The sequence below is a fragment of the Apodemus sylvaticus genome, chromosome 16, assembly GCF_947179515.1.
Source record: "Apodemus sylvaticus chromosome 16, mApoSyl1.1, whole genome shotgun sequence".
Classification (NCBI taxonomy): Eukaryota; Metazoa; Chordata; class Mammalia; order Rodentia; family Muridae; genus Apodemus; species Apodemus sylvaticus.
The window spans coordinates 84,589,782-84,604,950 of NC_067487.1; the positions used below are offsets into that span (position 1 = coordinate 84,589,782).

The 15,169-nt window shown below is 36.7% G+C and overlaps 1 protein-coding gene across 1 annotated transcript in view; it reads right to left on the reverse strand.

Annotated features, from left to right (window-relative positions):
- The window catches only part of Kiaa0825 (KIAA0825 ortholog), a 465,970-nt gene that overhangs the window by 338,938 nt on the left and 111,863 nt on the right, over positions 1-15,169 (reverse strand). Inside the window, exon 6 of the mRNA XM_052159485.1 lies at positions 7,541-7,702. Within this exon, the coding sequence (XP_052015445.1) occupies positions 7,541-7,702 (162 nt within the window). The remainder of the gene's footprint in view (positions 1-7,540; positions 7,703-15,169) is intronic.

Below are 15,169 nucleotides of genomic sequence, written 5' to 3' on the forward strand. Positions count from 1 at the left end.
GAAATTGTTCCACTTTAACATAAAGGTTGCATTAATCATAGTTTGATTAAATGAATAATTTAGAACTTACCTATTTGTGGCTTGAAGTTAGCATAGGATGATATATTAAATACTATAATCCCAGTTTTCTTTAGCCTTTAAGAGATTTTAATGATTAGTTTTTCCTTATTTTCTAAACAAACCACATTGGTAGTTTTTTTCAGTTGAGATCTGACCAATAATTTCTTTTAGTAGATAGGTGGTATTTTCCTCCTTAATGTAGTTCTATGAATTTGATTATGGAAATTTTTTAAAGAAGAGAGTTCCCCAGAAAGAAATACATTGTTTTGATGACAAAGTTAATTTGAACACTCGAGTACCCTGAATGCTAATGAAATGCCTATTTAAGTAATCACAGCTCCATTTCTGTTTGGTAAATATCCCCAAATGACCAGCAAGTTAAAGCCTTCATAGTTTCTGGAGCTATTAGAATGTGGTAGGTTAGTTAATAGATGAGTCCTAGTGGAAGAAAGGCTACCGAGGCTGCCGTTGTAGGACATATCGGATCTCTCCAAAAGCAGAAATTACTTTTAACTACCAAGCTATCTCTCCATCCCCAAGTTCTCCTATGGTTAATATCTTGCTATGATATTGTGTATTGGTTACAGCTGATGAACTAAGACATCATTATATATGTTCATAGTTTCCCTTAGGATTTAGCCTTTATCCTAAATAATTCTGTGGACGTTATCAAGTCTATGAGTTCATGTCTCTACTGATGTTTCACATGCGGAGGTCTCCTGCTCTACAACTCTCCCTCTGTAATATAGGCACCATTGCTTCCTCATTCCCTGTCTGTGCGGAGCAGGTCAATGTTTATAGTTTTGTCTTTCCATAGCACTATATAGTAGGAAGTACACAGTATATAATCCTTTTAAATTGCATTCTTTTACTTAGCAACAAGCAATCTTGGTTCTTCCATACCATTTCATGTCTTGATAATCTCTTTATTGATGAATAATATTCCTTTGTATTGATATACCACAGATTGTTTATAGACTCACCTACTGGAGAACTTCTTAGTTGCTTCCAAATTCTGGCAATTATGAATAAAGCTGCCATAAACATTCACAGGCAGGCTTTTGTATGGGCATAAGTTTTCTACTCATTTGGATAGATACCTGGACGTGCAATCCAGATCATATGGTAAGACTATGTTTAGCTTTGTAAGACAGTGCCAAACTGACTAGCAAAGATGCTGTGTCATTTCACACTTCTAGCAGCAATAATGAAGTTACTTTCATGCTGCATATATGACAGAAAGTGATATTTTAGCATTTTTGGATTTTACCTGATCTAGTAGGTATATAGTAATATCTGGTTTTAATATGCATTACCATGGTGATGCACTATTTTGCTGAATCTTTTCATATGCTTAGTTAGTCACCATCTGTCATCTTTGGTTAGATGTCTGTTCAGCTTTTTGATGTATTTTAAAAACAGGTTACTTGTTGTCTTGTTGAATTTTAAAGGTTCTTTGTATATTTGGATATGAATCCATTATCATACATGTATTTTACAATTCTTACTTCTAGTTTGTGACTTTTCATCTTCTTTGTGAACATGCCCATTTAATTAACAATTTCACATAAGAAACTTACCTTCTAGCTAGAGTAGTGAAACTCTAAGACACTTTGCCATAATTTCCATACCCTCATGGTAACAAATGAAGTACAGAACACCTATATGTTCTGTACTTCAATCAATGAAAACCTGATTAAATTACATATAACAATGGAAAAACACTTCAGCATGTGTAGCAAACATGAATATGATTAGCATGTAGATTTCATCAAGTTGTGCATTTACAGAAGCTCTGTGTCTTGTATATGCCTACATCACTATAATACTGGCATTGATCTACATCTTACTGAATATATTCCTTATATATCATATATTTATGTTTATGCATATGTATCTACTGTGTGTGCAGTTTTCCCACACAGTTAATTTTATCCTGCTTTAACCAGTCTATATCAATTAAATCTACAATGGTTGACATTTTCCCCCTTTAGTCTTTGTGTGTGTGTGTGTGTGTGTGTGCATTTCAGACTGTATGCATGTATATCACACACATGCAGGACCTTCCAAGGACAGAAGAGGGCACTGGATTCCCTGGATTGGAGTTACTAGCCGTTTTGAGCTGCTCAAAGTGAGTGCTAGGAACCATGCTGAGGTCTTCTGGAAGAGGAGCCAGTGCTCTTAATGATTAAGCCGCTGTTTTCGTCCTAGTTGTTTTTTTTTTTTTTTTTATAGTCAGTGATTATGAATTTGTTTCCTTCACTTTGATCAGAAAATGTTTCTAAATGTTCTTGTTTGTGAATAAACAGAACCAATGGTTCTGTTGGCATAGGATGATAGGAGTTTCTTACTTTAATATGCGATCATATGTAAATGTAATTGTTTCAACTACAAGTAGACAAGCAGAAAAAAGATGCACTTTCATCTTGAGTATAAGTCCTTTGGTTTGCTCAAAAACTTTATGGAATACATATATTTGTTTTGAATACTATTCAAAGCAAATTTGTCTGACTACTCCACAGAAGCCCATAAAAGCAGCTTATTTTAAGAGGTATTTACCCTGAAAGAATAAGAGTATCTTGAAGTATAATCTTTGCCTATCTGTTTCTGAAAATAACTATCTGCCATTGTTGAGCTGCACTTTAAGTCTTAGGAAAGAAGTTCACTACCTTGTATTTAACATTAACTCCAGACTACATTTCATTTATTCAATGAACAAAGTGCTCAGATGGTAGAGACCCTCTGTTTGTCTTCAAGACAATTAAGGAACATATAATGTTCCTAAGTGTTCCTAAGCCTTTATTTTTTTTATTTGCGGGTGTATAACTATAGATTGAGTAACTTTCCAGTAGTTACATTGATCTTTAAAATATAATACCCCCCAAATTAAAAGGCCTTTAAGAAGCTTAACTTTAAGTGCAAAAGTAAGCAGGGTAATTTTTAGGCAGAATTCATAACACTGAATAAATGCTAATAAAATATTTCATGGACATAACATTCCAACATTTTTATATTTCTTTGTAATTCAACTGGTCTATTTCAAAACTTGGAAAAATAAAATTGCATGAGTTCTTTGAACAACTAGGGAATTATTGTACCTACTTAAAATATAGTAAAGATTCTGTACACACTTCACTGTCTACCTTAGGTTCACCACCTGAAAACACAGGTATTCGCATGAAATCAACAGTGGCCACTCCAAGCATATGCTTAGCTTGCGAACCTCAGAAGAGCACAGAGGGTCACAAGAGTGCCAGCTGCTCACCAGCTCCTCGACCATGTTCTCTGTGGTGCACTTTACACTTCTGGCTAGTTTGCACACTGCCACTTTGCTTTCTTTCACAGGGACTAGAGGTTGGCAGTACTTCCCTGTGACATCCACTTTCACACCCAAATTGGTCTTCATAGGTTCCCATTGTGTGCGCTTCAAAGCAACTTGCCTTGTTGGCAGCTCTAAGTGGGAAGTGCACGTCTTTCTTTTCTTCACTGCTCTTTTCTGGCTCACAAGCAACCTCCCACCAAAAGCTGAATCTGTAGAAGAGACTACATCCAAGAGATAATACCATAACAAAGTATGAAGAGAAGCCCAGGTGGCCACCTTGCAAATTTCCAATGTGGAAGCCTTCGACCTCTCTGCCCAAGAAACAGCTAAAGTCCTAGAGTAATGAGCTTTAGAAACCCTAGGAGCCTCTTTACCTTAACTACATACGCCTCCCTAATACAATCCCTTAACCATCTAGCTAAGGATCTCTTAGAAGCCATTTGACCCCTCTTAAGACCCCCTAAGAGTACAAACAATCTTTCAGAAGATCTGAAATCTTTGATTCTTCTGAGCAAACCCTAAGTGTTCTTCTCACATCCAATTGAAGCAGCCATTGCGCTTTGTCATTGCTGGGACTAAAGAGAGACGAGGACCAAGAAGCCTCTTGGTTAGAAAAACCTCAGATGCCACCTTTGGAAAAACTGAGGAACTGCCCTGAGAACTACTTAATTCTGAAGGAGCATCAGAAATGCCGCCAAATCAAACCCATAAAATACACTCACATTAAAGACACAGTGCGACTGCACTGATATACAGCCAAATAATATCCAATCACTTTCTACATGACGAATAAGAAAACCAGCAAATCTCACCAAACAAATCCCAATAAGAACAAGTACTAATTTTTATTTCTGATAAAAAATTTCTCTTGTAACTACAAAATCTCTGTTCACATTCAGATTACTAAGAGAACTATCAGTTTGGCTAAGTCTGTAAGGTAATAGCAAACATTAAAGTAGAATGTAAAATAATGGTTTGTTTATTTATTTATTTATTTATTTATTTATAATGTGATGGAGAAAAATCTTTGCTTTCTTCAGACTGTTTGGATTGAAAGTTATACAAGGCCACTTTTTGAAGCTCGCAAAGTATGCTCCAATAGAAAAGCCACATGGTTTGTTCTGTTTTCCCTTTGCCATCGCCTAAAAAGAGTTTCTAGCAAAATGTGTTCAACTAGGTACCCTTTGCTTTCTATGGTCACTCAGATTAGGGTATCTTTTCTCTCCTGACTTGAGACGCCAATGCTTTTGATACAAACTGATTTATACTGACAAACTCAAAGATAAAAGTTTCCCCCCCAAAAAATTTTCTTCAAGATAATTTTTTAGAGCCATTTATATAGAGTTGCATAGAGTCAAATCAATCTTGATGTTCTTGCAGAAAACACAACCAAGACCAAAACTAAAATCCATGAATTTCAACATCAAGGAATGCATGGGACATCACAGGAGCCTATGGGACAGCTCTGAAGGTTAGGGTGTTTACTGCCAAGCCTGACAACCTGAATTCAATCCTTGGAACCCACATTCCAGAAGAGAACCCCAATTCCTGAACGCTGTTTTCCTACCTCCATTCGTACACACACACACACACACACACACACACACACACTCACTCACTCACTCAAACACACACACTAAATAAATTCAATATTTATATTCAATATTCCAGCAAATATTATTAATTGGAGTTACAAGCAGGAAAACAGAGGGTGGGATCATAGATATCAAGGAAATTTTAGATTATTGTTTTAATAGCATTTCTAGGTCATCAATATGAAATAAAAGTTGAGTGAATTAAAGAAATTACATTAAACTCATTCATTCTTTCCAAAAAATTGTATAAAATATATTCTGAAGGCCAAAATTATTTTAAGTGTTTGGGCATTGTTAAAAATATTTTGGGGGCTGGGCGGGAGTGGTACATGCCTTTAATCCCAGCACTTGGGAGGCAGAGGCAGGCGGATTTCTGAGTTCAGGCCAGCCTGGTCTACAGAGTGAGTTCCAGGACAGCCAAGGATACACAGAGAAACCCTGTCTTGAAAAACCAAAATGAAAAAATATTTTTGGAACATAAAAATATTTTGAAAAATTAAAAATACATATATCAAAGAAATGTTATATTACTGAAACATTTCTTATACCCATCAGTCAAAAATTATTTCTAAATATTGAATTTGATAACTCAAAATATTGCTTTAATGCATACTACAATTAACATAATATTAAAGATTTTTTTTAGTCATACAGCATTTGGTGACCAATTTAGCAATGACTGTATTATGATGTGATTACAGATTTTTTGATTTGACATAACAATTGCAAAGCCTGTTCTTGAGTGCGTACAGTGTCTGCAAGCCTCAGCAAGGCTCAGCCATAATCTAATACAGTGACATAACCCTTCTTTTTTCTTAAAATTAATAGGCAACACCTTTCCTTCAATAATTGGTTATTTCAGCTACTGCTCTAACCATCTTAGTCATAGTGCATGTAAGGAAGATAAAACCCTCTCTCAGAACTGACACATAGTGTCCAGGGCTAAAGTAGATGAAAACAAGATGATTCTAGCAGACAGACCTCGACATTTTGAAGTTCACTCTCTTTATCATCTGAAATGAACTGTATAAAGTATGTGAGAAAACATTACATTTGCTGGGCATGATGGATGAGTACAAGTAGGTAATACCAGTTCTTTGAGGCCTTAACATATCACCAATAATTTAGAAGTCTTAGTGTTAAAGATTCTCTGAGCCCAAATCAGCTCCATTTAGATAACCAGATAGTGTTCTAATTATCACCTAATTAAGTCTACATTTCCTGTTTGTCTTTTGTTTAAAGAATTTTATGTCTTATATTCTTGTTAGCATGACAAGTCTGTACTCCACCCCCTCCCTCTTTTTTATGACAAGCTGAAGTTTGGTAAAGGAATGGGTTATACACTAAAAGAGAGTTCATATGATACGAGTCTGACTCCTGGGGGACATTGAACATGGGCAATGCCATGGGCGGGACCTGGCAACATCACCCTTATAAGTGTCAGCATCATAAACTGTAGACTTTATCCAAAAATATAAGGCAAATAAACTGCCTTCCTTTCTAAATTATCCAGTCTCACATATTTTGTTACAGCAGTAGAAAATCAACAAACACAACAATCAATATTACTTTATAATAGTGCTACCTAACCCTAACATTAACCTGAATGGTAGGAAGCCATTTACTTATGCTCAACACAAAACAAATGTCAACCCCACTATCTATTCTAATTTATAAGCCAAAGTAAATGAAAAAATATAAAACTCTACACAGAGAGGGGCGAGAGGGTTCTTTCTCTTAGATTGTGGTTTACATGTTGAAAATTTTAGCTAGTTAATTCTTATTTCCCTCAATTTGTTTTGAAGATGTAGTCATTCCCTCAGCATGCCATACATGAAGAATTTTGTACCTCTTTAAGAATAAAATAACCCTTACAAATAAACATATGGCAACAAAAAACATACCTTGACCACTGCCTTTGAGTTCTACTGCAATTTTCAGAACCATTACTTCAACCTACAAGGTGAAGCCTTCTTCAAAGAGATTTTGTTCCAATTAACGTAGAACAAGATATTATAAGATTACAATTAGTGTTTGTAATAATTCACATTTATTTATTGGTGATTATATCCTTTAAATATCTTACATATGATTTAGTATGCTAAGTCACTTTTACAACTCCATTTTACATGTCAAAATCTGAAGCATCTGGCCCTAGAAATAAAGAGAAAGCTAGTGTACCCATGTAAGCCTACTCTGAGGACGAGGGAGCTAAGCCTCAGGAGATGAGGAGGAACACTGCTGGACATAGGCCGCTGGCTGGTTGGCAGCAAGGACACGGGGACTATACCACCCAGCCTGCCTTTCACAGGACAGGCTATGGTTCTTTGCTGCAGGGGGAGGTACGATTATAGTCAAGGAGAATTATCCAAAACATATTTAGGATGTTTTTGCCCATTAGCATTAAGGACTCTCAAAGTACAAAAAAAAATAATTGTATTCCATGCTAAATATTAATCTAAACAACTTCAAAACATACTACTTTCAAATAACAGTACAGATTTAAAGTGGGAGGGAGCAGAGAAAAAAATGTCCATGCACACTTAACTAAAGAGCACAGTACCTGGAGAACTCCTGGACATCTGAAACAATGAAAGTTTTTCTTCAAACATCTCCCGAATGTTGTTTTCCAGCTTCACAAAGGATTCTGTGAGCTGTGACAAGGCTCTGAGTTCTTCTAAGGATAGAGAAGGGCGTCTTTCCTTCTGTGAGCATGCAGGGCTGACTGAAAAGAGAAGATAGACACTGTTGGGCAATTTAATGACTTCTTTGGAAAGTGTTAGAACAATCTTTTTATTTTATACATCATAAAGTTAAAGGATGCTTTGTTATCTAGGCAAGCTTGCTCATTAAGAAATGGCTCTGCCAGCACCTGACATACAGAGGCGGGCCATTTCACTGATCAGGGTGTCCGCAATGGAGGACTTAGAGAAAGGACTGAAGGAGCTGAAGGGGTTTGAAACCCCATAGGAAGAACAACAGTATCAACCAACGAGAGCTCCCAGGGTCTAAACTATAAACCAAGGTGTACACATGGAGGGACCCATGGCTCCAGTCACATATGTAGCAGAGGATGGCCTTGTCGGGCATCAATGGAGGAGAGGCCCTTGGTCCTCTGAGGCTTGATGCCCCAATGTAGGGGAATGCAAGAGCAGGGAGGTGGGTGGGAGTGAACAGGTGGATTGGGGCACAACCTCATAGAAGCAGAATCTTCTAGGAGAATCATTTCTTCCAAGAAGCTAGAGATAAATATTATCTTTGATGCAATTAAGACAAATGATTAGATTGGCTTACAGTTACAAACTGAAATTGACATCTTATGTAATTTTGGCTTTTTTCAGTCTAGGAAATTTTAATTCTGATCATGAAGAAACATCAGACAAATTCAAAGGACAGTGTGCAAAATAGATTGTCATTACCTTTCCAAAAAATCCTCAGAAATAATACAGTGTAGAAGAATGTAAAAGACACAACCTGAAGCCACTATTTGATCAACATTTTACTTGAATATAAGGAACATCAATTGGGCAATTTGGGGCAAAATGATAATAATATTCATTATCCAATGTTCTTTTCACATGCTGCTTAGTATTTTGGTTTAAACTGAAATGTAGCTATGCTATAGACACCTTTTAATTTGGGGTAATTCTGAAGAATATAAGTAAATATTTGCCGCATAGTCTTAACTTAAAAAACAGTTTTGAGGAAAAAGGGAGAGAGGCAAAGAGCTGGAGAGGGTCTACAAATGTAGACTTTCGGCAAAATAATATTTGTGCACTTGAAGAAAACTGGGAATTTTCCCTGGTATCCACCTTTCTTTATGACTCTGAAATTTAAAATATAAAAGGAAAACATTGAAAGAACTCCTCAAACTGTATGTATCATTAAAAAGAAACAGATCAGCATATGCAAATGGGTGCAAACTATGTAAGAGATACATAGTGCATGAGGCCCAGCTTAAAAGTTCCTCCAGTCTGAATGAGTGTGGTAAGTACAGTTTATCCGTACAAAAACAACTTAAACAAAGATTGATGTTTTTTCCTCATAGCTACAGTGCCAGTCAAATCACACTGCCATTTAATAAGAGCAGAAAACACAAGACAATTAGGAGTGGGGAGAAGAACCCCTTATAAGCACCTTTAATTTCAATTTGTTGAAGGATTAATTGTAATTAGCAAATTTGTACTACTCACTACAAAAAAACACAGAAATTTTAGCAGAAGCCATGAAGAGTATCGGTCAGAAACTGAGTTAGGAGCTGACAAATTCACATGAAAAAACAGATTACTTTCCTTACGTGAATTTAGAAAGAAGGCTTCAGAGACTTTCATTTTTTTTTTAATTTTTTTATTCGATATAATTTATTTACATTTCAAATGCTTTCCCCTTCTCTAGCCCCCCCACACTCCCCGAAAGTCCCGCAAGCCCCCTTCTCTTCCCCTGTCCTCCCTCCCACCCCTTCCCAGTTCCCCGTTCTGGTTTTGCCGAATACTGTTTCACTGAGTCTTTTCAGAACCAGGGACCACTCCTCCTTTCTTCTTGTATCTCATTTGATGTGTGGATTATGTTTTGGGTATTCCAGTTTTCTAGGTTAATAACCACTTATTAGTGAGTGCATACCATGATTCACCTTTTGAGTCTGGGTTACCTTACTTAGTATGATGTTCTCTAGCTCCATCCATTTGCCTAAGAATTTCATGAATTCATTGTTTCTAATGGCTGAATAGTACTCCATTGTGTAGATATACCACATTTTTTGCATCCACTCTTCTGTTGAGGGATACCTGGGTTCTTTCCAGCATCTGGCAATTATAAATAGGGCTGCTATGAACATAGTAGAGCATGTATCCTTATTACATGGTGGGGAATCCTCTGGGTATATGCCCAGGAGTGGTATAGCAGGATCTTCTGGAAGTGAGGTGCCCAGTTTTTTCATTTTACTTCAGTTAAGAAACTAAGATACTGCTAGAAAAGGGGAAATCATTTGAAATGTAAATAAATTATATCAAATAAAAAAATTAAAAAAAAGAAAAAACTGATAAAAAAAGAAAAGGAAAAAAAAAGAAAGAAACTAAGATACTGGCATCAAACTTAATCCTATAAACATTGTGTTTTAGTGAGATCCAACAAAACTCTCATTTCATCCTTGCAGGTAGTCTGAGAAAGCTATCTACCAACCCATCTGTAGAATTGAGTCCTATTACTAAAAAGCAAAAAACATTTATAAGTACCTACAAAAACTCTGTATTTATCACCACATTAACCATAACCCCGCATACACAAAACCCCATATCTAAAGAACTCATCTTCTGTCTATGATTGTTCTAGAAGGATGCACAAGTCATCAAGTACACAAGTAGAATACATAAAAACAATTAAAAAAAAAAACATCATTCCAAAAGGAAAAGAGAAAGGAACATAGTATGTCCCATATAATAATTTATCGGACTGTGCGCGTGTGCACACGCGTGTGCATGTGTGTGTGTGTATGTGTGTGTGTGTGTGTGTGTGTTTATGCACTTGTATGTACATCGAAATTAGAGGTCAACCTTGGGCACCCTGAGGGAGCTGTTTACCCGTTTAGGAAGAGTCTCTCACTGGTACCTAGACGAGGCCTAGGTATTCAGCTGTCCTTAATGTCACCAGAGATTTATTTTAAGCTTGGTTTATGCTTAAAAGAAGTATAAGCAGCCAGTAACATTTTGAAGTCCTAACTTTTAGACCTCACATATTTTAAAAACAACTTGAAAATTCTTTTTTTTTTATTTTTTATTGAGTATCTTCTTCATTTACATTGCCAATGGTAAAACCTTTCCCAGTTCCCCCTCCCAAAAGCCCCCCTCAACGATTCCCTACCCTTCCTCCCTCCCCCTGCCTCCATGTATATGCCCCTCTACCCTACACAGTCCCACCTCTCCCCCAACTTCTGCCCCCCAGATGTTTCCCTTTGTTGTGGCTTCTATTGAGCCTTTACCTGACCAAAGACCACTCCTCCCACTGATGCCCCAAAAGGCATTCCTCTGCCACATTTTTGGCTGGAACCATGTATACCCCTTGGTTGATGATTCAGTCCCTGGGAGTCTTGGGGTGTCTGGGTGTCCAAAGTCATTGTTTTTCCCGTGGGGCTATATACCCCTTCAGCACCTCCGGACAACCCTCCAGATCCTCCTTTGGGGCCCCCAAGCTCAGTCCAAACTCAGTTGCTAGTTTCTGCTTCTGTATTTGTAAGGCTCTGGCAGGGCCCCTCTGGAGACAGCCATGGCATGCTCCTTTTGGTACAAGCTTCTCATCATATTGTCGGGGTTTGCTGACTATTTATAGGATGGATCCCCAGGTAGGGCACTCGCTGGGTGGCCTTTACTTCAGACTCTGCACCACACATTGCCTCCCTTGTTGCTCCTGTGAGCATTTTGTTCCGTTTTTCAGAGGAACCATAGCTCCCTCACTTAAGTCCTCCTTCTTGAGCTTCCTGTGCTGGGTGAATTGCAACTTGTTTATTTTGAGCTTTTGAACTAGCATCCACTAATTAGTGAGTGCATATCATGCGCTTTCTTTTGTGACTGGGATACTTCGATCAGGATGACACTTTCTAGTTCCATCCATTTGCCTTCCTTTTCATTAAATTCTAAACAGTCTTTGATTTCTTTCTTTATTTCTTCCTTGACCAAGGTATCATTGAATAGAGTATTGTTCAGTTTTCATGTGTATGTGCACTTTCTGTTGTTTTTGTTGTTATTAAAGACCACTTATACTCCATAGTGATCTGATAAGAGGCATGGGATTATTTCGATCTTCTTATATTTGTTGAGGTCTGTCTTGTGACCAACTATATGATCGATTTTGGAGAAGGTACCATGAGGTGCTGAGAAAAAGGTATATTCTTTTGTTTAGGATGAAAAGTTCTCTCTCTCTATGTGTGTGTGTGTGTGTGTGTGTGTGTGTGTGTGTGTGTGTGTGTGTGTGTTAAATCCAATTAGTCAAAAGCTTCAATTAGTTTCACTGTCTCCCTGTTTAGTTTCTGTTTTCCTGATTGGCCCATTAAGAAAAATGCAGTGTTGAAGTCACCACAATTATTGTGTTAGGTGCAATGTTGCTTTGAGCTTTAGTAAAGTTTCTTTTATGAATGAGGGTGCCCTTGCATTTGGAGCATAGATGTTCAGGATTGAGAGTTTTTTTGGTGAATTTTTCCTTTGACCAGCAAGAACTGTCCTTCCGTGTCTCTTTTGATGACATTATGTTGAAAAAAAAAAAAGAAACCTTTACTTGGGTCCAGTTGAAGTTTGAGGTATTACAAATGATTACAGAATAGCAAAGAAGCACCCTAAGAAACATCCTCAAGAGTTGAAGTACTATAACTTAATTACCACTTGTCTGAAATCATGTAGGGGGCCTGTGGATTGTCCATGATGTGGATTCACTCTCAGGGCCTGAAGTTACAAGGACCTTGTATTGTACAAAAAAACAATATTAAGGGTAAGGCCATTTTAATTCAATGGCTCTTCATAACTTATTAAAGAAAGCCATATAATACATATGACCTAAATCTAATAATTTTTGTCCCAAAGAAGCAAAGATTACTGAGGAGGCTCACTAATTATTAGTCCTTATTTCCTATCATTCTTAGACCAGAATTCTCCCAAGGGGCATTGTGAGGGCTCTTAATTGATGAGGAAAATAATTCTGTGATAAATTCATTTGGTGAAAGGCCAATTAAAACAAAATTAAACACAAAGGATGAAAGTGCATTTCCCCAAACTTACATTTTCCACATTGCCTCAACAGACTAATGTTCTAATCACACTTTACTCAGGAGTTCTATTTCTGGGCTTACTAGACTCCGTCACACTCACCAGCACAGGACAGGACATCTTCAAGCAGAAATTTGTCTTGTAACATTCATTATTATTCTCTCTTTTCATTTTACAAATCATCTGTTTAGAAAACTTCATCTGCATAGAACTAGGCATCATCCTTTACAAACTAAGCTAATTTAGCAATCATTTATGCATTTATTAAATAACTGGTTTAGCTAATTAATTATTTACATCTATATGAAACTGTTTTGCTTTCTTTTTTATATTTTTAAAGAATGAAGCATATTTTTATATAATGAAATGGAAAGGTCTTCGACATACATCGTCATATACAGAAGTATAACATACTCCAAAACTGTGAAAAAATATGCCCCAAATACAAAGGATATTTCTGAAAGCATATTCTTTTTTATTAGATATATTCTTTATTTACATTTCAAATGTTGTCCCCTTTCCTGGCTCTCCACCCCCTACCCCTGAAAATCTGCTAACCCATCCCCCCTCCCCATGTTCACCTGCTTCCCTGTCCTGGTATTTGACTACACTGCTGCATCAGGAACAAGGGCCTCTTCTCTCTTTGATGTCCGATAAGGCCATCCTTTGCTGCCAATGGATCTGGGCCATGGGTTGCTCCATGTTTACTCTAGGGTTCATGGTTTAGTCCCTGGGAACTCTGGGTCTACTGGATGGCTCATAACATTGTTCCTCCTATGGTGCAGCAAACCCCTTCAGCCCCTTAGGTCCTCTCTCTAGCTCCTCCATTGGGGACCCTGTGCTCAGTTCAAAGGCTGGCTGAGATTTTCCTCCTCTGTATTTGTCATGCACTGGCAGAGCTTCCCAGGTGACAGCTATACATTTTGTCAAATGTTTTTACAGCATCCAATGAAATGACCATGTGGCTTTTTTCTTTGCTTTCAATGAAGCTTATACATATGTGATAATACAAGGAATCACATTGCTGATTTAATTAATAATTATTAATTCAAACAATTAATTCAATTAACCATTGGATTGCCCATTATTGCTGATTGAATTAATAAACATTGCTTTGCTTATATGAAGAACTGAGACATGATATATATATATATATATATATATATATATATATATATATAAAATTTCTTATACATATATAAGAAATATTGATTCTAATTTAAATATTAATATTATAAGGGGAAATTAAAATATTAATTTAGAGCAAGGCTTTATCATCAATGAGCAATGATTGTAAGTAATAATAAAGGTTTAGGTGGCTATAATTCCTGTGTTATGTTAATCATTCATCTCTGAAAAAACAATATGAAAACCTATACTTTATTTTTAAACTCATATTATTTACTCCTATAATAAACTGCAACTTTTAAACTGAATGATTTTCTATATTTATTAATTAACTTATTTATTTTTACACTCCATATTTTCAAACTTTTTTGGCCAAGGAACATCAGCCAATTTGCCAACAAGTCTATTCACTCTTGAGATTTTCAGGAAAATAGTCCCTGGGCACCCTTGTGTGATTTTGAGTAGTTCTGTGTGTGCTGTGGCTTTCTCCTCCCCTGGGAATCCTTTAATTCTGAGTGTGTGTAGCTCATTTTGATAGTATTCTTCCCAAACTCTTGGAAACTGTTGCTCTTAATGTCATAAAAATCATTTCTGAAAATTAATGAATGTATTCTACACTTATCTTGTGAAAATTATCCACAAAATCAGTTTGAGGGCTAAAGCAAAATATCTGGGGTCCATATATGGCTAGGAAAAGAACAGTCCAGGACCCTACGAACCATGAACAAAAGACAGAGATAAACACTCAGTGCTGCAAATGACTATGATAAATATAATCCTAATAATGATTGCTAAAATAATAATAAAAGAATTATCGTTGGCGAGGTTAGGTGGTATATGAATCACTACACTCTGGAGATATTGGGAAAGGATTATCAATTCAAATTCAAGGTCAGTCTGGTCAAGATTGCAAGGCCCTGTCTCAAAACAATAGCCAAACAGAAGCCTTTGGTCTAGGTACCTTTATTCCCTAGGTACCCGTATACCTATATTATTATTTTATAAAGTCAACTGAAAAGAAGATGTACAAAGACACAAATAACTTTTCATTAAATTCCATTTCATCAGCCAGGCAGTGGTAGTGCACACCTGTAATCCCAGCACTCTGGGAGGCTGAGGCAGGAGGATTTCTGAGTTCGAGGCCAGCCTGGTCTACAGAGAGAGTTCCAGGACAGCCAGGGCTATACAGAGAAACCCTGTCTCGAAAAAAACAAATCCAAAACAACAACAACAAAAAAAATCTACTTTATCCATGCTCAAGTATTTTAAATTAATTTTTAGCTTACTTTACAGTGTACTGTGTTTCATTATGGTGT